The sequence below is a fragment of the Tachyglossus aculeatus genome, chromosome 7, assembly GCF_015852505.1.
Source record: "Tachyglossus aculeatus isolate mTacAcu1 chromosome 7, mTacAcu1.pri, whole genome shotgun sequence".
NCBI classification, from domain to species: Eukaryota; Metazoa; Chordata; class Mammalia; order Monotremata; family Tachyglossidae; genus Tachyglossus; species Tachyglossus aculeatus.
In genome coordinates, this window is record NC_052072.1 from 20,430,919 (window position 1) to 20,455,938 (window position 25,020).

The 25,020-nt window shown below is 49.0% G+C and overlaps 1 protein-coding gene across 1 annotated transcript; it reads right to left on the reverse strand.

The window, feature by feature from the left end:
* Nucleotides 1–344: 344 nt before the first annotated feature.
* TAF8 (TATA-box binding protein associated factor 8) lies at nucleotides 345–21,805 on the reverse strand. The gene is made up of 8 exons (XM_038749261.1): nucleotides 21,751–21,805; nucleotides 16,560–16,716; nucleotides 12,328–12,426; nucleotides 4,083–4,145; nucleotides 3,204–3,328; nucleotides 2,265–2,412; nucleotides 1,249–1,391; nucleotides 345–1,042 (listed from the first exon to the last, which is right to left on the reverse strand). Exons 1-8 carry the CDS (start codon nucleotides 21,793–21,795, stop codon nucleotides 899–901), a joined length of 924 nt encoding a protein of 307 aa, XP_038605189.1. The 5' UTR covers nucleotides 21,796–21,805; the 3' UTR covers nucleotides 345–898.
* Between the last annotated feature and the right edge of the window lie 3,215 nt (nucleotides 21,806–25,020).

The window sequence follows — 25,020 nt, forward strand, 5'->3', positions numbered from 1 at the left end:
AGAACCCAGGTCTTCCGATTCCCAGGCCTGCGCCCTTTATGCCTGGCCACGCTGTTCCTCAGAAGGGCTGACGAGGTACAATGCAACTCTGCACCTCTCCAGCGCTGCAGTGCTTCAGACTCGGGGGCAAGAGAGGAAGGCTCAAGCTCACCCTGGCCCTGCAAAGGGCAACAACAGCCAAGCACTGGCAATTGTTAGAGATTCCGGTACCCTCTGCCAGGCTGGACTGACCCCAAAATAAATCTATTTCCATCAACCCAAAGAAACCTATATTAACAAGAGGATAAAGGGCCAGGTTTGGACAAATGAACACCTGCTAATGAACAATGCACCCGATCCTGAAGCTTCCGGGATTTAGGCTTCCCCGATGCCAACTTTAAGTTTTTATTATGAACTAAGGCAAACAAAACTTTTCACTGTTTAAATCCCTTCCACATCTTCCTCCAAAAGGCCCAGGCAAATGACCAAGAAATAGAAATAGACAAAAGCTAGGTTGTCGGTCTTTACGGTCTTTTCCTGGAGGCTCGGGCTGACTCTTTTCCTCCTCCACACAGTGGCTCTGCTCCCGTAATGGGGAGAAGGACGTTACTGCCGCGGAAGCTCAGAGCCTCCCCGAAGGGCTGCTAGAGTCCCCTCTCTCCAGGCCCACCTCCGAGCCCGTGAGAAAAAGGAAGAGGACCCAGAGCCCCACCCGGCCGGCCTCCCCTCCGCCGTTGAGGGGACCAGAAACCGGCCAGGCTTCGCAGACCTGGCGGCTTCGAGGGGCCCACAGAGCAGCCCACTGGGGTTCTGTGGCAACGGAAGCTTTCCGTGCCCCTTCCCTCTCCCTCCTCCGGCTCTTCCTCTGCTCCTCCTTCCTCCTCCTCCTTCCCCCCCTCCACAGCGCGCTCCTCTTCCTTCACTTTTTCCTGCGGATCTTGGGTTTCTTCACGGGCCGGAGGTAGGGGTTGTCGATCAGATTCTCCTCCCCGTTCCGGCTCCCCGACAGGGAGGTGTTCTGCTGCAGGACGGAAGCGTTCTCCTTCTCGGCTCCCGACTCGTCCTGCAGGGACAGGGAACAACAACGAGCAGGCTGAGACTGGGGGAAGCTGCTCTCCCATCTCTTTCCCACCGGAACGGCGGAAGGTCGCCCAAGCCCCCTGCTACTCCACCCACCTCCACCCTGCCGGAGTCAGGATGGGAAAACCCGTACGGATTCTTCCTGGGGGCCCACCGAGATAGCGAATCACCCAGCAGCCCCCACTGTACCGTGCTGATGTGAATGGGCAGGTTTTCGGTGTCCGTCTGGTCGTCCTGCTCGGAGGAGTCGGTCTCTTCCAGCTGCTGCATCTCCAGTTCCGACGGGAGGAGGGCCGTCAGGTACGGGATGGTGAACGGGCGGGCGGCGATCACTGGAGGAGGGAAGAGAGGCGGTCACCGGGCCTGGGATCTCACCGGCGGGGTAACGCCACCTCAAAGGGACCCGCTGAAGACGAGGCCTCCCGTGGTCCAGTACAACAGGAAGCAGGGGGCCTGATGGAAACAGCTCAGACGTGGGGACGGTCAGAGGACCTGGGTTCTAAAGCCACCACCGGCACTTGCCTGCTGTGTGGCCTCGGGCAAGTCACTTTACTTCTCATGGCTTCGGTCTCCTCGTCTGCGAAATGGGGATTCAACACGTGTTCTCCCTCCCCTTTAGGCTGTGAGCTCCATACGGGGCAGGGTCTGTGTCCGACCTGATAATTTTATCTCTACCCCCAGCTCTGAGCAGAGTGCCTTGCTCATAGTAAGTGCTCAACAATTGTTCTTATTCCGCTGCCACATTCGGCATTTCCAACCACATGCTCAGCAAGCTGATTAAGCAGCCTGGTCCCATTCTGCTTTAGCTTCTGGGGGTGCCCGGGACCCTAGCATTCATTCAGTCGTATTTATTGAGCGCTTACTGTGTGCGGTGCACTATACCGAGCACTTGGGAGAGTACAATACAATAAACAGAATCACTCCCTGCCCACAATGAGCATATAGTCCAGAGGGGGAGGCTTACAGTCTAGGAGGGGACAGCACCTACAGTCTAGACGGAACCTTTGCTGCCCTTCAAGGAGCCGGACCCCATCTGGCCTCCTCCAAGACCCGCTTCGAAGCCAGAGTCCGGGAGAGCCTGCAGAGGAGAGCCCTCGGGCTCGATCCCGACGGAGGCAGAAAGCAGCCCATTTCTTCTGGCCCAGGCAGAGGCCCAGGTGAGGTAGCCAACCCAGTCCTTCCCAGATGTCCCGGGAGCCACTCACGAGGGAATGTGCTGACGTCATCCTTGAAGAGGCTCTGCGTCTCGCCCGTCTTGGCCATGAAGCGGGTCAGGGCCCGCTCCACGTCCCGTCTCTGAGAAGCGGCCTTCTCCCGCAGGACTTGATAGTCCGACACCGGCTCCCGGTACGTCTAGCAGGCAGGGGAGAAAGAGACCGGAAAGAACATCAGGGTACCTTTGGCTGAGCTCCTGCCCTCCATTCCATCTTCCCCAAGTCCCCTCGACACCTGAGGCGATGGGGCAATTGCCCACGTCCTGCTGCAGGCCTGGCACCCCCTCCCTCCTCATATCCAACAGACAATTACTCTCCCCAACTTCAAAGCCTTACACATGGCACATCCCCTCCAAGAGCTTTTCCCTGACAAAGCCCTCTTTTCCTCTTCTTCAGCTCCTTTCCGCATGGCCCTGACTTTCTCTCTTTATTCATCCCCCTCCCAGCCCCACAGCACTTATGTCCGTATCTGTAATCTATTTATTTCTATTAATGTCTGTCTCCCCCTCTAGACTGTAAGTTCATTGTGGCCAGGGAAAGTATCGGTTATACTCTCCCAAGCGCTTTGTACAGGGCTCTGCGCACAGTAAGCACTCAATAAATACGAATGAGTGACTGACTTCCCCCTCCCCGCTACATTCCCTTGCCCTTCAGGCCCCCCTCCCTGCTTTTCAAAAGCTCTCTTGCCTCGGGACTCACTCCCCCTACTCCGTCTCAACTCCAAGAAAACCCTCCCTCTTCAGGGTCTCCAAACTCTTGCGCTCCCTGCCTTGGGATTTTTGCCCGAGCATATTAGGCCGGGGCCTAGGGCAACAAACATTCTGGGCAGCAGCCCGGCCCCGACAGGCGGCTATCACTGCCGGCGTCCTCGGCGGGTAGTCCTTCCACAGTCCCACCCGGACTTCCTCTTTTCCAGGCCGCCTGACTTACTGGCGTTTTGATGTAGGTATGGGGGTCAGGAAATTCTGGGAAATGGCTGGGGATGTGAGACGGGTGGGACTTGTTCTGCCCAGCGGTTAGGGCTCTGGGAGTCACCGGATGGCTGGTCACTGGAGCTGCAAGAGAGAACAACAGGCCCGGTTACTGACCGGCCTTCCTTGGCTGAGCTCTACTGAACTGGAAACCTCAGCCGCCGCTCCCTGGATCCAAAGCAGAGGCAGGATCAAGTCTTCTGGACAACCGGAACCTCCAACATCCACGCCGCTCTAACCTCGGGGGCTGGGGGTGCATTTACCGGGTTGTCCTGGAGCCTGAAGGACCTGGGAATTACTCATTCCCCCAGAGCTCTGTGAAGAGCCCTGGAAGATGTGGGAAAGATGAGAGTCGGGTAGGCCAAGCCGATGGGAGTGAACGATTCTCCCACCTCGGTTTCTGGCTCGGCGGTGCGGGGGGCCGGCACCGCTGACTTGTCTAGGCGGGCCGATGATGTGGCTGGACCCGGTGAGGACCGAGCCGCAGAGAGCCGAGAGGCGCTTGTCCAAGTGCAAACACCAGAAATGACCTCAGGCCCTATTCCGGAGGGCGGCCTCGTGGTGAGAGCATGGGACTGGGAATCCGAAGAACCAGATTCACACTCTGGCTCCACCTCAGGAGGGTCACTTAACCCCTCTGGGCCTCAGTGATCTCATCGATGACATGGGGATGAGTTAGATGGTGATCCCCGTGTGGAATGGGGACTGGGTCCCATCTTACAACCTCGTCTCGACCGCAGCACTTCGCACAGAGTCGGTCCTTAACGGCGACCTCCCCCGACTAACTCCGCTCCCCGTCCGCCCCCCCCAGAGAGCCCGGTACTCGGAGAGGACGTACGTGCCGTGATGACCATTCGCTGGGACCGTTTGGCGTACGCGGGGAGGGTTTCCACGTTGAAGCCTGCAAGGGATGAAACGAAGTTGGAAGGTTGACCTTTGGGCCAACCCCCATGCCCTAATTCAGAAAGGAGTGATGTAAAGGTCGGAAGCCAACAGGAAGGAATTCTGGAAAGGGGCATGTTAATCTTCCCCTGCACACCAGGTCTTGGGCTATCGTCCCGGGATACCCTCCCCACCAACAATCAATACTATTTATTAGCCAGTCAGTCGATCGTATTGATTGAGCACTGACTGTGTGCAGGGCATTGTATTAAGCTCTTGGGAGAGTACAATATAACCACCACATTCCCTACCCACAGTGAGCTTACAGTCTACAGACATTAATATACGTAAATTACAGATAGGGACATAAGTGCTGTGGGGTTGCGAGGAGGGGGTGGAATAAAGGGAGGAAGTATCGCTTAGTACAGTGCCTGGCACACAGTAAGCCTTTAACAAATACCAGAATTAATAATAATACCAATAATAATAACAATGATGGTATTTGTTAAGCACTTATTATGTGCCAAGCTCTGTTCTAAGTGCTGGGGGGAGATACAAGGCAATTGGGTTGTCCCTTGTGGGGCTCACAGTCTCAATTCCCATTTTACAGATGAGGGAACTGAGGCACAGAGAAGTTAAGCGACTTGCCTGAAGTCACACAGCTGACAAGTGGCAGAGCCGGGATCAGCACCCATAACAATAATAATAATAATAATAATAATAATAATAATAATAATAATAATAGCATTTTTTAAGCGCTTACTATGTGCAAGGCACTGTTCTAAGCGCTGGGGACGTTACAAGGTGATCAAGTGGTCCCAAGGGGGCTCACAGTCTTAATCTCCATTTTACAGATGAGGGAACTGAGGCCCAGAGAAGTGAAGTGACTTGCCCAAAGTCACACAGCTAAGTGGCGGAGCCGGGATTTGAACCCATGACCTCTGACTCCCAAGCCCGTGCTCTTTCCACTGAGCCACGCTGCTTTCCATAATTATTATTATTATTATTATTACTACCTGGTGCGGGGGGGGGTCTCTGTTGTTGCTATGGAATTCGTTAAGCGCTCACTATGTGCCAGGCAATGTACTAAGCACTCTTCCACGACCGAGACCCCCCTTATTTCTCTTCTGACTCCTAGGAGTAGCCTTTTTTTCCAAATACCCCAGGAAAACATACCTCCTCCCAAGCTTAGTACCCTCTAACAGGAAGCCAGCAGGAGTGAGCCAGAGGCCCTGACACACGCAGGCGCCCCGCTGTTACTTAGTGAAAGGAAGCGATGGACGGAAATGGAGTTTTCCCTTTTCTTGGAGAGGGGCTGGAACGCATGGTGCTTGGCCGGGCCGTCTGCTGGCCAGCTGCTTTGCTTGGTTGCTAGCCAAAAGGAAATTCTGAAACCTTCCTGGCCACTGAGAGGGGTGTCTACCCTAGTCACCGACCACCTCCCACTCCTTTAATCCGAGTTTGAATCATCCTCCCCTGCAGCAAAGCTTTATTGACGACACAGCTCCTTCAGGAGGCTTTCCCTGCCTAAAACCCTCCTTTCCTCTTCTCCCACTCGCTTCTATGTCGCCCTGACTTGCTCCTTTTATTCAGCTCCCTCCCAGTCCCACAGCACCTGTATACCTATCTGTAATTAATGTTTATTAATGCCTGTCTCTCCCCTCTAGGCCGTAAGCTCCTTGTGGGCAGGGAATGGCTGTTTATTACCGTTACCATACAAAGAAGCAGCGTGGCTCCGTGGAAAGAGCCCAGGCTTTGGAGTTGGAGGTCATGGGTTCAAATCCCAGCTCTGTCAGCTGTGTGACTGTGTTGCCAATTTGTACTTCCCAAGCGCTTAGGACAGTGCTCTGCACACAGTAAGCGCTCAATAAATACGACTGATGATGATGACTCCACTTCTCTGTGCCTCAGTGACCTCATCTGTAAAATGGGGATTAAGACTGTGAGCCCCCCCGTGGGACAGAGCTATTACTCTATTTTACTTGTACATATTTACTATTTCTTTTGTTAATGATGTGCATCTAGCTTTAATTCTGACGATTTTGACTCCTGTCTCCATGTTTTGTTTTGTTGTCTGTCTCCCCCTCCTAGACTGTGAGCCCGTTGTTGGGTGGGGACCGTCTCTATATGTTGCCGACTTGGACTTCCCAAGCGCTTAGTACAGTGCTCTGCGCACAGTAAGCGCTCAATAAATACGATTGATTGATTGATTGACAACCTGATCACCTTGTAACCTCCCCAGCGCTTAGAACAGGGCTTGGCACATAATAAGCACTTAATAAATGCCATCATCATTATTATTATACTATATGCCATTATATATTATACTGTATATGTATAATAATTATTATTATACTATATTATTACCCTCCCAATGCTCAGTACAGTGCTCTGCACACAGTAAGTGCTCAATAAATACAACCGATTGGCTGCAGAGGGGAAGCCAGCCCGTCTGATCCCGAGAGCGGCTCGGCAGATGTGACGCCGCCTGGTAAATCATCATCATCATCATCATCAATCGTATTTATTGAGCGCTTACTGTGTGCAGAGCACTGTACTAAGCGCTTGGGAAGTACAAATTGGCAACATATACAGACAGTCCCTACCCAACAGTGGGCTCACAGTCTAACAGTAAATCTCGCTGGACAGCTGGTGGTAGCCAGATGGCTGAGTAGCCAGGGTGGGCAAGGTGGCAACTGAGTGAACGGCATCTGCTAGTTCGTCTGACATATTCCTGAGAAGCAGCGTGGCCTGGTAGAACGAACACTGGCTCTGCAGTTGGGAAATCTGTATTATAAGAGAAGCGGCAGGGCTTAGTGGCTAGAGCCCGAGCCTGGGGGTCAGAAGGTCATGGGTTCTAATCCCGGCTCCGCCACTTGTCCGCTGGGTGACCCTGGGCAAGTCACTTCACTTCTCTGGGCCTCAGTTCCCTCATCTGTAAAATGGGGATTGATATCGTGAGCCCCACGTGGGACAGGGACTGGGTCCGACCTGATAATAATAGTAATAATGTTGGCGTTTGTTAAGCGCTTACTATGTGCAAAGCACTGTTCTAAGCGCTGGGGGGATACAAAGTGATCAGGTTGTCCCACGTGGGGCTCACAGTCTTAATCCCCATTTTACAGATGAGGTAACTAAGGCTCAGAGAAGTGACTTGCCCAAGTATCCACCCCAGCGCTCAGTACAGGGCTTGGCACACAGTAAGCGTTTAACAAATACCACAATTATCATTATTTTTATTCTAACGCCAGCTCCGCCGCTTGCCTACTGTGGGACCTTGGGCAAATTACTTCATTTCTCTGGGCCACAGCTTCCTTATGTGTAAAATGGTGAGTCAATCGATCAATAGTATTTATTGAGCACTTACTGTGTAAATTGCACTGTAGTGAGCACTTGGGAGAGGACCCTACAACGGAGTCGAAAGAAACGTTACCTGCCCACGGTAACATGAGAAGCAGGGTGGCTCAGTGGGTAGAGCATGGGCCTGGGAATTAGAAGGACCTGGGTTCTAATCCCCGCTCCGCCACTTGTCTGTGCGACCCTGAACAAGTCACTTCACTTCTCTGTGCCTCAGTTACCTAGCCTGTAAAATGGTGATTAAGACTGTGAGCCCCATGTGGGCCATGGACTTTGTCCAACCTGATTAGCTTTTATCTACCCCAGCGCTCAGTACGGTGCCTGGCATATAGTAAGGGCTTAACAAATACCACAAAAAAAACCCACCCAAAAAACAAATTTACAGTCTAGAGGAAGAGACAGACATTAATATAATAATTAATACCATATCATTTATAGATATATATGTTAAGTGCAGTGGGGCTGAGTGAGGGGCGAATACCAAATATCCTAATGTCCCAGATCTAAGTGCACAGATGATGCAGAAGGGAGAAGGAGACAGAGGAAAGAGGGCTTAATCAGGGAAGGCCTTCTGGAGGAACTGTGACCTCAATAACCCTTTGAAGGTGGGGAGTGTGGTGGTGTGGCATATATGGAGGGTGGCAGGGAGTTTCAGGCCAGAGGGAGAACTTGGGAAAGGGGTCAGCAGAGACAGATGATGATGATGATGATGGCATATGTCAAGCGCTTACTATGTGCAAAGCACTGTTCTAAGCGCTGGGGGGGGGGAGGATACAAGGTGATCAGGTTGTCCCACGTGGGGCTCACAGTCTTAATCCCCATTTTACAGATGAGGGAACTGAGGCTCCGAGAAGTGACTTGCCCAAGGTCACACAGCAGACGTGGCGGAGCTGGGATTCGAACCCATGACCTCTGGCTCCAAAGCCCACGCTCTTTCCCACTGAGCCACGTGAAATCGAGGCAACGATTCTCTCTCCAACTTCAGCTAGAAGCCTCGCGTGGGACAGGAACTGCATCCAATCTGCATATCCTGTACCTACCAAACACCGCAATTATTATTATGGCTACTTCCTGATATCCCCTCTCAGGGTTGCACCTGGAGAGTTTCCAGTACTCTACCAGTCTCGGTTACGGGAGGGAGGGTCAGGAAGAGGCCTACCCATTCCATTCCTACCTTGGTTTTGTTCTCTGTCTCCCCCTTTTAGACTGTGAGCCCACTGTTGGGTAGGGACTGTCTCTATATGTTGCCAACTTGTACTTCCCAAGCGCTTAGTACAGTGCTCTGTAAATACGATTGATTGATTGATTGGGCAGTGGCTAGCGACTAGCAGGCCATCTGCTACGAGGCAAAACGCAGCCGTGCAGCAGGGCAACAGCGGCACGGGAGACAGTTGAGGGCGGAGACTCGAGTTTACTGGGCGAAAGGCGGCAGGGGTAAAACATGTCAGTATTTTTACCAAGAAAACTCTCTGGATACCCTACCAGAACAACCGCAGCTGGAGAGCGGGGCGTAATGATAATAATAATAATGACGGCATTTGTTAAGCGCTTACTATGTGCAAAGCACTGTTCTAAGCGCTGGGGGGGATACAAGGTGATCAAGTTGTCCCACGTGGGGCTCACAGTCTTAATCCCCATTTTTACAGATGAGGGAACTGAGGCTCAGAGAAGTTAAGTGACTTGCCCAGTAATGATGATGGGATCTGTTAAGCGCTTACTACGTGCCAAGCACTGTTCTAAGCGCTGGAGGAGAGACATGGTAATCAAGTTCCTTCACGTGGGGCTCACAGTCTTCATCCCCATTTTACAGGTGAGGTAACTGAGGCCCAGAGAAGTGAAGTGACTTGCCCAAAGTCACACAGCTGACAAGTTACGGAGCCGGGATTAGAACCCAGGACCTCTGACTTCCAAGCTCCGGCTCTTTCCACTGAGCCATGCTGCTTCTCAATGGTAATGGGAGAGATGTGTCCGTAGTGTCGCTATGGGATGGAAACGACTCGACGGCATAAGACAAGATTAGACTTCCTGTTATATTCTTGTTCTTTCTCCTGCTTCTACTACTTGTAAGTCCATCAACCAATCTTTAGTATTTATCGAGCTCTTACTCTTAGTAGAACACTGTGCTAAGCATTGGGGACAGTCCAATAGAGTAACTAGACTCCAGTGCCTGCCTTCGGGAGCTTATGGTCTAGTGGGGGAGACAGACAAGAAAATGAATTACACGTATAATAATAATAATAATTTTGGTATTTGGTTTTTTTTGTTTTTTTATAATGGCATTTATTAAGCGCTTACTATGTTCAAAGCACTGTTCTAAGCGCTGGGAAGATCACAAGGTGATCAGGTTGTCCCATGGGGGGCTCACAGTCTTCATCCCCATTTTACAGATGAGGCAACTGAGGCTCAGAGAAGTTAAATGACTTGCCCAAGGTCACGCAGCAGACATGTGGCGGAGCCAGCATTCGAACCCATAACCTCTGACTCCAAAGCCCGAGCTCTTTCCACTCTTTCCACTGAGCCACGCTGCTTCTCCTTGTTAAGTGCTTACTACGTGCCAAGTACTGTTCTAAGCACTGGGGGAGATACAAGGTAATCAGGTTGTCCCACATGGGGCTCACAATCTTAATCCCCATTTTCCAGATGAGGTAACTGAGGCACAGAGGAGTTAAGTGACTTAAGTGACATACGGGAAAGCAACATATGATTATAAAGATTTGTCCATAAGCGTTGCCTGTTGGCTCCCTCCGTCTGATTGTCAGCTTCTTGGGAGCAGGGAATGTGTGTTTTGTTTCAGCGGTCATCTTCCAAGCGTTTACTACAGCACTTGGCACTCAGTACACCCTTGATACCTACCACTGATTGACTCTCTGAACCTGCTCCTTCCAACTGCTAGCCTGGGCACACCAGGCAAGTGAGAAGCAGTGGAGTCTAGTGGAAAGAGCCCAAGTACCTAGGTTTTAATCCCCCTTCCGCCACTTGCCTGCTGTATGACCTCGGGCAAGTCACTTCACTTCTCTGGGCCCCAGTTTCCTCTTCTGAAAAATGGGAATTCAATACCTGTACATTTTGAGGGATTTTTTATGGTATTTGTTAAGCATTTACTAGGTGCCAGTCATTTTTCTAAGCACTGGGGTGGATACTGTGGCTCAGTGGAAAGAGCAAGGGCTTCGGAGTCAGAGGTCATGGGTTCAAATCCCGTCTCCTCCAACTGTCAGCTGTGTGACCTTGGGCAAGTCACTTAACTTCTCCGTGTCTCAGTTCCCTCATCTGTAAAATGGGGATTAAAACTGTGAGCCCCCCATGGGACAACCGAATCACCTTGTAACCTGCCCAGCGCTTAGAACAGTGCTTTGCACATAGTAAGCGCTTGACAAATACATCTATATGTTGCCAATTTGTACTTCCCAAGCGCTCAGTACAGTGCTCTGCACACAGTAAGCGCTCAATAAATACAACTGAAGATGATGATGATGATTATTATTATTATTACAAGGTAATCGGGTTGGACTCAATCCACGGCCCACATGGGGCTCATAGTCTTGATCCCCATTTTACAGATGAGGGAACTGAGGCCCCGAGAAGTGATTTGCCCAGGGTCACACAGTGGGCAAGTGGCGGAGCCGGGATTAAAACCCAGCTCCTTCTGACTCCCGGGCCTGGGCTCTGTCCACTAGGCCACACTGCTTCTCGTTAGACTGGGAGCCCCAGGTGGGACAGGGACTGTGTCTGACCTGATTATTCCGAATGGTGCTGTGCACAGAGTAAGCCCTTATCCAACGTCACGGTGGTGTTGATGATGATGGGATTCAGGGCCACCTCAGGCCGAGGGCATTCATTCATTCATTCATTCATTCAATCAATCAATCAATCAATCAATCGTATTTATTGAGCGCTTACTATGTGCAGAGCACTGTACTAAGCGCTAGGGAAGTACAAATTGGCATTCATTCACTCATTCATTCAGTCGTATTTAATGAGCGCTTACTGTGTGCAGAGCACTGTACTAGGCGCTTGGGAAGTACAATTCAGCAACAAATAGAGACAATCCCTGCCCACAATGGGCTCACAGTCTAGAAGGGGGGAGACAGACATCAAAACAAGTAAACATGTGGGCCATGGATTGAGTCCAACCTGACTGATTACCTTGTAATAATAATAGTAATAATGATGGTATTTGTTAAGCGCTTACTATGTGCAAAGCAGTTCTAAGCACTGGGGAAGTTACAAGGTGATCAGGTTGTCCCACGGGGGGGCTCACAGTTTTAATCCCCATTTTACAGATGTGGGAAATGAGGCACAGAGAAGTGAAGTGACTCGCCCAAGGTCACACAGCTGACAGTTGGAGGAGACGGGATTTGAACAAGTAAACAAGCATCAGTAGCATCATTATAAGTAAACAGAATTATAGATATATACACATCATAGATAAAAAATAAATAGAATTAGAAGTATAAATTTGTACAAATATACACAAGTGCTGTGGGGCGGGGAAGGGGGTAGAGCAAAGGGAGCGAGTCAGGGCGATGGGGGGGGGAGAGGAAAAGGGGGGCTTAGTCTGGGAAGGCCTCCTGGAGGAAGGGAGCCTTCAGTAGGGCTTTGAAGGGAGGAAGAGAGCTAGCTTGGGGGATGTGTGGAGGGAGGGCATTCCAGGCCAGGGGGAGGACGTGGGCCGGGGTCAACGGCGGGACACATGAGAACAAGGCCCAGTGAGGAGGTGAGTGGCAGCACAGGAGCGGAGGGTGCGGGCTGGGCTGGAGAAGGAGAGGAGGGAGGTGAGGTAGGAGGGGGGCGAGGTGATGGACAGCTTTGAAGCCGAGAGTCAGGAGTTTTTGCTTCATACTCACCCATCTCGATGAGCGTAACCATGATGTCAGAGAGGGTTGGCTGGGTCCGGGCCGTGTGCTCACAGTATGACTTGGCGCTCCTCCCCATTTCTGAAATATCTAGGAGAGAAACGAGGTCCCTCACTCCAGCCTCTGTCCCTGAGGCAGGCCGCCCGCCCGCCCGCTCCCCGAAATGACCCGCCCCCTGCCCTGAGGCCCCATGTCTGCGTGGGAACCAAAGCAGCAGCTTGGCCTAGCGGAAAGAGCCCGGGCCTGGGACTCGGACGACCTGAGTTCTAATGAGAAGCAGCGTGGCTCAGTGGAAAGAGCCTGGGCTCTGGAGTCAGAGGTTGTGGGTTCAAATCCCGGCTCCCCCACTTGTCAGCTGTGTGACTTTGGGCAAGTCACCTCAATCAATCAATCAATCAATCAATCGTATTTATTGAGCGCTTACTATGTGCAGAGCACTGTACTAAGCGCTTGGGAAGTACAAATTGGCATCACATAGAGACAGTCCCTACCCAACAGTGGGCTCACAGTCTAAAAGGGGGAGACAAAGAACAGAACCAAACATACCAACAAAATAAAATAAGTAGGATAGAAATGTACAAGTAAAATAAATAAATAAATAAATAAATAGAGTAATAAATATGTACAACCATATATACATATATACAGGTGCTGTGGGGAAGGGAAGGAGGTAAGACGGGGGGATGGAGAGGGGGACGAGGGGAGAGGAAAGAAGGGGCTCAGTCTGGGAAGGCCTCCTGGAGGAGGTGAGCTCTCAGCAGGGCCTTGAAGGGAGGAAGAGAGCTAGCTTGGCGGATGGGCAGAGGGAGGGCATTCCAGGCCCGGGGGATGACGTGGGCCGGGGGTCGATGGCGGGACAGGCGAGAGCGAGGTACAGTGAGGTACACCTCACTTCTCTGGGCCTCAGTGACCTCATCTGTAAAACGGGGATTAAGACTGTGAGCGCCCCGTGGGACAACCTGATCACCTTGTAACCTTCCCAGCACTTAAACAGTGCTTTGCACATAGTAAGTGCTTAATAAATGCCATTATCATTATTATTATTATTATTATTAATGCCAGTGCTCTGACAATTGCTTGCTGTGTGTCCTTGGGCCAGTCACTTCTCTTCACCTCAGATTCCTCAACTGTAAAATGGAGATTTTCGCCCTCCGGTTCAGACTACGAGCCCCATGGGGGACAGGGACTGTGTCTGACCTGATAGACCTGTATCTACCTGAGTGCTTAACAAATACCATAATAGTAATGATGATGACTATGATAATATGAGGATGACAACGATTATAAATCCCTCAAAGGGGAAGCTCTTCCGGAGAGGCGAACGATCCGAACAGGCCAAAGAGGGCATTAGGGTCTAATCCCTAATTGGCCACAGACTTCTCGGGTTGCCCTAAGCCCTTTTACTGTGGCCTCAGTCTGAATAACGGGACCACGGAGAGAAGCACCGTGGCCTAGTAGAAAGAGCTCGGGCCTGAGAGTTAGACAGAGGACCTGGTTTCTAATTCGGGCTCCACCAACTGTTTGCTGCGTCAGTCAGTCAGTCAATCGTATTTACTTAGTGTTTTCTGTGTGCAGAGCACTGTACTAAGCGCTTGTGAGAGCATGGTATCGCTTCGCTTCTCTGTGCCTCAGCTTCCTCGAGTGAAATGGGGATTCAATATCTGTCCTTCCTCTCCCTCAGTGTGTGTGTCCCATGTGGGACGGGGACTGAGTCCCACCTGATCATCCTGAACACCCCCCAGTGCTTAGCCCCGTAAGCAGAGTAAGCAGAGAAACACCCCCACCTTTACTACTATTATTATTATATAGTACTCCTGGGGCAACCGAGAGGAAAGATCATTCAAAAAAGCTAATAAAAAGAGTTCTAAAAGCCACGTACAGGGTCTCCAAAACGACCCCTCTTCTCTCCAGCTGACCGCTACCAATAATAATAATAATAATAATAATGATGGCATTTATTACGCACTTACTATGTGCCAAGCACTATTTTAAGCGCTGGGGAGGTTACAAGGCGATCAGGTTGTCCCACAGGGGGTTCACAGTCTTAATCCCCATTTGACAGATGAGGTAGCTGAGGCCCAGAGAAGTGAAGTGACTTGCCCAGAGTCACACAGCTGACAAGTGGCGGAGTCGCGATTTGAACCCATGACTTCTGACTCCAAAGCCCGAGCTCTTTCCACTGAGCCACGCTGCTTCCCTGGGACCAATGGGCGGCCCGCCAAGGCAGACTGGCATGAGGGGAAAACACCTACCAGGAGTGGCTGGGCTCTGCCACCCCTTGCTAGGAGCCGGCCATCGGAGGAGGTGGGTGGGCGCAGGGACCCCCGAGAGCCTTTGCCACGGAGTCCGGCCGCTCCCGCGTCCCCGCGACGCTCCCGGCCTCTGGTTCTCCTAACTCCCAGGCTCCCACTCTACCCACTAGGCCACACTGCTTATTATTATGAATAATAAGCATTAATAGGAGTAGTACGGCATTCGTTAAACGCCTCATAAGGGGTTTAAGCACTTAGTACAGTTCCTGGCACGTAGTAAGCGCTTAACAAATGCCACCATTAGTATTGTTATTAATATTATGGGAAGCAACACGGTCTAGTGGAGAGAGCACGGGACTGGGAATCAGGAGGACCTGGGTTCTAATCCCAGCTCCGTCACTTGTTACTCTATTTATTTATTTTACTTGTACACATCTATTCTATTTATTTTATTTTGTTAGTATGTTTGGTTTTGTTCTCTGTCTCCTCCTTTTAGACTGTGAGCCCACTGTTGGGTAGGGACGGTCTCTATATGTTGCCAATTTGTACTTCCCAAGAGCTTAGTACAGTGCTCTGCACACAGTGAGCGCTCAATAAATACGATTGATGATGATGATTGATGATTTTACTTCTCCGCACCTCAGTTGTCTCATCTGCAAAAGGGGGATTAAGACTGTACGCCCTATGTAGGGCAGGGACTGTGTCTAATCCAATTATCTTGTATCCACCCCAGGGCTTAGTAGAGTGCCTGGCACATAGTAAGCACTTAACAAATACCACAATTATTATTATTATTATTATTATGATGCGTCAAGTGCTATCCTAAGTGCTGGAGGAGATACACAATAAACAGGTTGGACTCAGTTCCTGCCCCACATGGGGCTCCCAGTATAAGTAGGAGGGAGAACAGGTGTGTCTGTTTATTATCATCATCATCATCAATCGTATTTATTGAGCGCTTACTATGTGCAGAGCACTGTACTACGCGCTTGGGAAGTACAAATTGGCAACATATAGAGACAATCCCTACCCAACAGTGGGCTCACAGTCTAAAAGGGGGAGACAGAGAACAAAACCAAACATACTAAACATACTAACAAAATAAAATAATTTTTTATTATTATATTTTTTATTATTTTATTATTTTATTACTATTTTATTATATTTTTTATTTTATTCCATACTCTCCATAGTGCTTAGAAGAGTGCTCTGCACACAGTAAGTGCTCACTAAATACCACTGAATGAGTGAATGAATGAATGAACAGGTAATAATAATAATAATTATGGTATTTGTTAAGCACCTGCTATGTGCCAGGAACTGTACTAAGCGCTGGGGTGAAGACAAGCAAATCATATTGGACACTGTTCCTGTCCCAGGTGGGGCTCCCAGTCCCCGTCCTCATTTTTTTTTTTATGGCATTTATTAAGCGCTTACTATGTGCAAAGCACTGTTCTAAGCGCTGGGGAGGTTACAAAGTGATCAGGTTGTCCCACTTGGGGCTCACAGTCCTAATCCCCATTTTACAGATGAGGTAACAGGCACAGAGAAGTTAAGTGACTTGCCCAAAATCACACAGCTGACAATTGGTGGAGCCGGCATTGGAACCCATGACCTCTGACTCCAAAGCCCGGGCTCTTTCCACTGAGCCACGCTGCTTCTCAGATGAGGTAACTGAGGCCCGGAGAAGTGAAGTGACCTGTCCAAGGTCACACAAGTGGCGGATCGGATCCCGTGACCTTCCGACTCCTCGGCCCGCTCTAGCCACCAAGCCACGCTGCTTCTTTGGTATTAAATCGCCATTTTCCAGATGAGGAAACAGAGGCCCAGAGATGTGAAGCGACGTGCCCACGGTCGCACAGCAGGCAGGCAAGGACCCCGTCCTAGCCGTTCGGTCTCGTGGCTTCTCAAACCCCATCCTCCTCCCTCGAGGGCCCCGGCGGGAAGAGGCCGGGGTTGCCGCGTGCTCACAGCTCTGCAGCATCTCCGTCAGCGTCTCCACGGACGCCTTCTCGGCGCTCTCGAAGCCGGCCTCCGTCAGCAGGGAGCTGACCACCACCTGCAGCGTCCGCCGGCGGGCCAGGTAGTAGTTGTCGGCCGGGGTGCTGGCTTGTTTCCCTCCACCTCTCTGGTGGGGAAGGAAAAGGAGAAAAATCAGACCTCCGGGAAGTCAGGTCGAGAAGAGATTTCCACCCTCGTGACTCTTTTTCTTATAGCATCTATTAAGCACTTAATATGTGCTGGGGAGGTTACAAGGTGATCAGGGGGTCCCACGTGGGGCTCCCAGTCTTAAGGTTTCACGGTATTTGTCAAGCACTTACCACGTGCCAGGTACTGTACTAAGCGTGGAGTCAAAACAAGCTAATCAGGTTGGACCCAATCCCTGTCTCACAAGGGGAGGGCACGGTCTTCACCCCCATTTTACAGATGAGGGAACTGAGCCCCAGGGAGGTGAAGTGACTTGCCCAGGGTCGCACAGCAGACAAGTGGTGGAGCCTGGATTAGAAGCCACGTAGGTCATCATCAATCGTATTTATTGAGCGCTTACTGTGTGCAGAGCACTGTACTAAGCGCTTGGGAAGTACAAATTGGCAACACATAGAGACAGTCCCTACCCAACAGTGGGCTCACAGTCTAAAAGGTCCTTCTGATTCCCGGGCCCCAGCCACTAGGCCACACTGCTTAAGACTGATCAGGGAGGGAAGGGAAAGTTTGGATTTTGAGCCCCACGTGGGAAAGAGACCGTGTCTCACCTGATTACCTTGTCTCTACCCCAGTGCTTGGTACAGTGCCTGATGCATAGCTCTTAACGAAGCCCATTAATCTTTTTTTAATACCTCTCTCCATGTTTTGCTTTGTTGTCTGTCTCCCCCTTCTAGACTGTGAGCCCGTTGTTGGGTAGGGACCGTCTCTAGATGTTGATGATGATGATGGCATTTGTTAAGCGCTTACGACGTGCAAAGCACTGTTCTAAGCGCTGGGGAGGATACAAGGCGATCAGGCTGTCCCACGTGGGGCTCACATGTTGCTGACTGTACTTCCCAAGCGCTTAGTACAGTGCTCTGCACACAGTAAGCGCTCAATAAATACAATTGAATGAATGAATTAATTTTTTTAAAAAAAGTTCCCCACTCTGCTACTCATGCTCAGAGAACCACCTGCTGGCCAAGCTCCTACTTTTCAATGTGCAATTAAAAATCAATTAATACAATTTATTTAATAATGATGTTGGTATTTATTTAAGCACTTACTATGTGCCAAGCACTGCTCTAAGCGCTGGGCTAGGTGCAAGGGAATCAGGTAGGGCTCAAAGTCTTCACCCACATTTTTCATGCATTCATTCTTTCAATCGTTTTTATTGAGCACTTACTGTATGCAGAGCACTGTACTAAGCGCTTGGGAAGTACAAGTTGGCAACATCTAGGGACGGTCCCTACCCAACACTGGGCTCACAGTCTAGAAAGGGGAGACGGACAACGTAACAAAACATATGGACAGGTGTCAAGTCTTCAGAATAAATAGAAATAAAGCTAGATGTATTTTACAGATGAGGGAACTGAGGCACAGTGAAGTTAAGTGACTTGTCCAAGGTCACACAGCTGACAAGTGGCTATTCATTCATTCAATCGTATTTATTGAGTGCTTACTGTGTGCAGAGCACGGTGAGACGACTGAGACGGTGAGCCCCACGTAAGACAGGGACTGTGTCCTACCCGATTTGCTTGTCTCCACCCCAGAGCTTAGTACAGTGCCGAGCACATAGTAAGCACTTAAATACCATAATTATTAGGAGAAGCAGCGTGCCTCACTGGAAAGAGCCCGGGCTTCGGAGTTGGAGGTCATGGGTTCAAATCCCAGCTCCACCAACTGTCAGCTGTGTGACTTTGGGCAAGTCACTTCACTTTTTCGTGCCTCAGTTACCTCATCTGTAAACTGGGGATTGACTGTGAGCCCCCCGTGGAGCAACCTGATCACCTTGTAACCTCCCCAGCGCTTAGAACAGTGCTTTGCACAAAGTAAGCGCTTAATAAATGCTATCATTATTACATTAGTATTCATTCATTCAATCATATTGAGCGCTTACTGTGTGCAGAGCACTGTACTAAGCACTTGGGGAAGTACAAGTTGGCAACATATAGAGACGGTCCCTACCCAACAACAGGCTCACAGTCTAGAGGGGGGAGTATTAGTATTAAATGCCATAATTATTATTAACAAGATTAACAAATACATTAAAAATGTGATTGATTAATTGGTACAACAACAAAGCAGGTAGACAACTCCTCCAGGTGTCAAAGGGGCTTAGGATGTCTGCAGTGTGACCTTGCGTGGCTCTGTGGAAGGAGCCCGGACTTTGGAGTCAGAGGTCATGGGTTTAAATCCCAACTCCGCCAACTGTCAGCTGTGTGACTTTGGGCAAGTCACTTCACTTCTCTGGGCCTCAGTGACCTCATCTGTAAAATAGGGATGAAGACTGTGAGCCCCCCGTGGGACAACCTCCTTGTAACCTCCCTGGCGCTTTCCTCTCCTCCTCCCCATCCCCCCGGCCCTACCTCCTTCCCCTCCCCACAGCACCTGTATATATGTTTGTACAGATTTATTACCCTATTTATTTTACTTGTACATATTAACTATTCTATTTATTTTGTTAATGATGTGCATCTAGCTTTACGTCTATTTATTCTGATGACTTGACACCTGTCCACATGTTTTGTGTTGTTGTCTGTCTCCCCATTCTAGACTGTGAGCCCACTGATGGGTAGGGACCGTGTCAATATGTTGCCAACATGTACTTCCCAAGCGCTTAGTACAGTGCTCTGCACAAAGTAAGCGCTCAATAAATCAATCAATCAATCGTATTTATTGGGCACTTACTGTGTGCAGAGCACTGTACTAAGCGCTTGGGAAGTACTAGTTGGCAACATAATAAATACGATTGAATGTATGTTCAGTGTAAAGAGCATGGGCTTTGGAGTCAGGGGTTCAAATCCCGACTCTGCCAGCTGTCAGCTGTGTGACTTTGGGCAAGTCACTTCACTTCTCTGCGTGGCTCAGTGGAAAGAGCCCGGGCTTTGGAGTCAGAGGTCGTGGGTTCGAATCCTGGCTCCGCCACATGTCTGCTGTGTGACCTCGGGCAAGTCACTTAACTTCTCGGAGCCTCAGTTACCTCATCTGTAAAATGGGGATGACGACTGTGAGCCCCACATGGGACAACCTCATCACCCTGTATCCCCCCCCCAGTGCTTAGAACAGTGCTTTGCACATAGTAAGCACTTAACAAATGCCATTATTATTATTATTATTCTCTGGGCCTCAGTTACCTCATCTGTAAAATGGGGATGAAGCCCCCGTGGGACAACCTTGTAACCTTCCCAGCACTTAGAACAGTGCTTTTCACATAGTAAGCGCTTAATAAATGCTATTATTATTATTATTATACCATAATTATTATTATTCTAAGTGATGCGCCGACCCCCGGTTCCCTGGGCGAATTGGGGCGGCCAATGAAAGGCGAAGGCTCGGCCAATCTGGACCAATCAGGAGCTTTCCTCCGATGCCCTCCGCGCCCCGATTGGCGGAGAACCAGCCAATCAGGGCGCTCCACCGACGGGGGGGAGGAGTCGCGCTACTCCAGGCTTCCGGGTCGGGACGAAGCCTCCGGCATTCATTCATTCATTCATTCATTCATTCATTCATTCAATTGTATTTATTGAGCGCTTACTGTGTGCAGAGCACTGTACTAAGCGCTTGGGAAGTACAAGGCGGCAACGGATAGAGACAGCCCCTACCCAACAGTGGGCTCACAGTCTAAAAGGGGGAGACAGAGAACAAAACAAAACATATAATCAATCAATCAATCGTATTTATTGAGCGCTTACTGTGTGCAGAGCACTGTACTAAGCGCTTGGGAAGTACAAGTTGGCAACGTATAGCGACAGTCCCTACCCAACAGTGGGCTCACAGTCTAAAAGGGGGAGAACAGACAACAAAACCAAACATACTAACAAAATAAAATAAATAGAATAGATATGCACAAATAAAATAAATAAATTAATATAAATACATATATATATGTATAAACCAAATACAATAAATAGAATAAATACGTACAGTAAAATAGAGTAATAAATCTGTACAAACATATATACATATATACAGGTGCTTTAGGGAGGGGAAGGAGGTAAGGTGGGGGGAAGGGGAGGAGGGGGAGAGGAAGGGGGGGCTCAGTCTGGGAAGGCCTCCTGGAGGAGGTGAGCTCTCAGTAGGGCTTTCATACATTCATTCAATCGTATTTATTAAGCGCTTACTGTGTGCAGAGCACCGTACTAAGCGCTTGGGAAGTACAAGGCGGCAACGGATAGAGACGGCCCCTACCCAACAGCGGGCTCACAGTCTAGAAGGGGGAGACAGACAACAAAACAAAACATATAATCAATCAATCAATCGTATTTATTGAGCGCTTACTGTGTGCAGAGCACTGTACTAAGCGCTTGGGAAGTCCAAGTTGGCAACGTATAGAGACGGTCCCTACCCAACAGCGGGCTCACAGTCTAGAAGGGGGAGACAGACAACGAAACAAAACATATAATCAATCAATCAATCGTATTTATTGAGCGCTTACTGTGTGCAGAGCACTGTACTAAGCGCTTGGGAAGTCCAAGTTGGCAACGTATAGAGACGGTCCCGACCCAACAGTGGGCTCACAGTCTAGAAGGGGGAGACAGAGAACGAAACCAAACATACTAACAGAATAAAATAAATAGAATAGATATGCACAAATAAAATAAATTAATATAAATATATATATGTATAAACCAAATACAATGAATAGAATAAATACGTACAAGTAAAATAGAGTAATAAATCTGTACAAACATATATACATATATCCAGGTGCTGTGGGGAGGGGAAGGAGGTAAGGCGGGGGGATGGGGAGGGGGAGAGGAAGGAGGGGGCTCAGTGTGGGAAGGCCTCCTGGAGGAGGTGAGCTCTCAGTAGGGCTTTGAAGGGAGGAAGTCCCCACCCCACAACGGGCTCACAGTCTACAACGGGGAGACAGACAACAAAACAAAACAAAACATCTTAAAAAATAAAATAATTCCATCCTGTCATCGAGGGCGGCCCGGATGCGCGCGCGCGCCCGCCCCCGGCCGGCCCTTACCGCCCCTGAACCGGCGCCTCCCGCCGAGGCGGCCGCGTCCGCCATCTTGCGTCCAATCGGGCTGCGCTCGCGCGGGGCACGATGGGAATTGTAGTCCGGACGTGAGGCGGCGCCGGACGTGATTACGTCATTGCGTCGCGTTGGCGGAGCCCCGCCCCCTCCGGGCCTCCCCCTGCTCGCGCCGAGCCTCCCCTCACAGCGCCGGAAGGTGGAGCCCTTCCTCAGAACAATAATCATAATAATAATAATAATAATAATAGTAATAATAATAATAATAATAATAATGTTGGCATTTGTTAAGCGCTTACTAAGTGCAGAGCACTGTACTAAGCGCTTGGGAAGTACAAATTGGCAACATATAGAGACAGTCCCTACCCAACAACGGGCTCACAGTCTAAAAGGGGGAGACAGAGAACAAAACCAAACATACTAATAAAATAAAATAAATAGAATAGATATGTATGTATATATATATATATATGCTCTGTATAAATGTATATATGCTCGTACATATTTATTACTCCATTTAGCCCTTCCTCAGAACAATAATCATAATAATAATAACAATAATGTTGGCATTTGTTAAGCGCTTATGATGTGCAAAACACTGTTCTAAGCGCTTGGGGGATACAAAGTGATCAGGTTGTCCCACGTGGGGCTCACAGTCTTACTCCCCATTTTAAAGATGAGGTAACTGAGGCTCAGAGAAGTTAAGTGACTTGCCCAAGGTTACACAGCAGACAATCATCATCATCATCATCATCATAATGGCATTTGTTAAGCACTTACTACGTGCAAAGCACTGTTCTAAGCGCTGGGGGGGATACAAGGTGATCAAGTATATATCATCATCATCATCCATCGTATTTATTGAGCGCTTACTGTGTGCAGAGCACTGTACTAAGCGCTTGGGAAGTACAATTTGGCAACATATAGAGACAGTCCCTACCCAACGGTGGGCTCACAGTCTAAAAGGGGGAGACAGAGAACAAAACCAAACATACTAACAAAATAAAATAAATAGAATAGATATGTATGTATATATATGTATATATGCTCTGTATATATGTATATATGCTTGTACATATTTATTACCCTATTTATTTATTTTACTTGTACATATCTATTCTATTTATTTTATTTTGTTAGTATGTTTGGTTTTGTTCTCTGTCTCCCCCTTTTAGACTGTGAGCCTGCTGTTGGGTAGGGACTGTCTCTCTATGTTGCCAACTTGTACTTCCCAAGCACCTAGTACAGTGCTCTGCACACAGTAAGCACTCAATAAATACGATTGATGATTGATGATGATCAAGTTGTCCCACGTAGGGCTCACAGTCTTAATCCCCATTTTTACAGATGAGGGAACTGAGGCTCAGAGGAGTTAAGTGACTTGCCCAAGGTCACACAGCAGACTTGTGGTGGAGCTGGGATTCGAACCCACATCCTCTTGACACCAAAGCCCGGGCTTTTTCCACTGAGCCATGCTGCTTCTCTAATAATAATAATAACAATAATAATAATAATAATAATAATAATAGTGGTATTTGTTAAGTGCTTACTATGTGCCCAGCACTGTTCTAAGCGCTACCTCTCCCAGGGGGCTTCTCAGACTGAGCCCCTTTTTCCTCTTCTCCTCCCCATCCAGCGCTTAGAACAGAGCTTTGCACATAGTAAGCGCTTAACTGTGAGTCCACTGTTGGGTAGGGACCGTCTCTATATGTTGCCAACTTGTACTTCCCAAGCACTTAGTACAGTGCTCTGCACACAGTAAGCGCTCAATAAATACGATTGATTGATTGATTAACAAATACCATCATTATTAGTATTATTATCCCCCCCGCCCTACCTCTCCTTCCCCTTCCCATAAGGCTTGTTTATCATGTTTGTTCAGATTTATTACTCTATTTATTTTACTTGTACATATTTATTCTATTTATTTTATTCTGTTAATCTGTTTTGTTTTGTTGTCTGTCTCCCCCTTCTAGACTGTGAGTACAGTGCTCTGCACACAGTAAGTGCTCAATAAATACGATTGAATGAATGAATGAATATGTTGCCAACTTGTACTTCCCAAGCGCTTAGTACAGTGTTCTGCACAAAGTAACGATCAATAAATATGATTGAATGAATGAATGAAGCACTGACAGATACAATGTGATCAGGTTGACCCTTGTGGGGCTCACAGTCTTCATCCCCGTTTTACAGATGAGGGAACTGAGGCCCAGAGAAGTAATAATGATGGTATTTGTTAAGCGCTTACTATGTGTCAAGCACTGTTCTAAGCGCTGTGGGGGATACAAGGTCATCAGGATGTCCCATGTGGGGCTCAGTCTTTCATCCCCATTTTACAGATGAGGGAACTGAGGCCCAGAGAAGTGAAGTGACTTGCCCAAAGTCACACTGCTGACAAGTGGCAGAGCTGTGATTAGAACCCGTGACCTCCGACTCCCAAGTCCAGGCTCCTTCCACAGAGCCACACAAGGTCACACAGCAGACATCCTAAGCCCCTTTGACACCTTGAGGAGTAGTGTCTACCCGCTCTGTTGTTGTACCAATCAATCAATCGCATTTTTTATGTATTTGTTAAGTGCTTGTTAATAATAATTATGGTATTGTAATAATAATGCAATAATAATGGTATTTGTCAAGTGCTTACTGTGTGCCAAGCACTGTACTAAGCACTGGGGTGGATACAAGCAAATCGGTTGGATGCAATCCCTGTCCCATGTGGGGCTCACCATCTCAATCCCCATTTTACAAATGAGGGAACTGTGGCACAGAGAATAATAATAATAATATAACGATAGCATTTATTAAGCGCTTACTATATGCAAAGCACTGTTCTAAGCGCTGGGGAGGTTACAAGGTGATCAGGTTGTCCCACAGGGGGCTCACAGTCTTAATCCCCATTTTACAAATGAGGGAACTGTGGCACAGAGAAGTGAAGTGACTTGCCCAGGGTCACACAGAAGACACTTGTTGGAGTCAGGATTAGAATCCATGACCATCTGACTCCTGGGCCTGTGTTCTATCCAGTACGCCATACTGCTTCTCCTGTTCAATGCTTCCTATGTAACAGGCACTGTCCTAAACAGTGGAATAGTTCTCCCTCTTCTAGACTGTGAGCCCACTGTTGGGTAGGGACCGTCTCTATACGTTGCCAACTTGGATTTCCCAAGCGCTTAGTACAGTGCTCTGCACACAGTAAGCACTCAGTAAATACGATTGATTGATTGATTGATTGATTGAGTAGATACAAGATAATTGGGT

Excerpts from the sequence above, each read along its gene's own strand:
- TAF8 (XM_038749261.1), bottom strand. The coding sequence starts at position 21,795 with ATGGCGGACGCGGCCGCCTCGGCGGGAGGCGCCGGTTCAGGGGCG. Across the intron at positions 12,427-16,559 it reads GACGGAGATGCTGCAGAGCT|ATATTTCAGAAATGGGGAGG; the intron begins GTGAGCACGCGG and ends TTTCTCTCCTAG. Across the intron at positions 2,413-3,203 it reads ATACCTACATCAAAACGCCA|ACGTACCGGGAGCCGGTGTC; the intron begins GTAAGTCAGGCG and ends CCTGCCTGCTAG.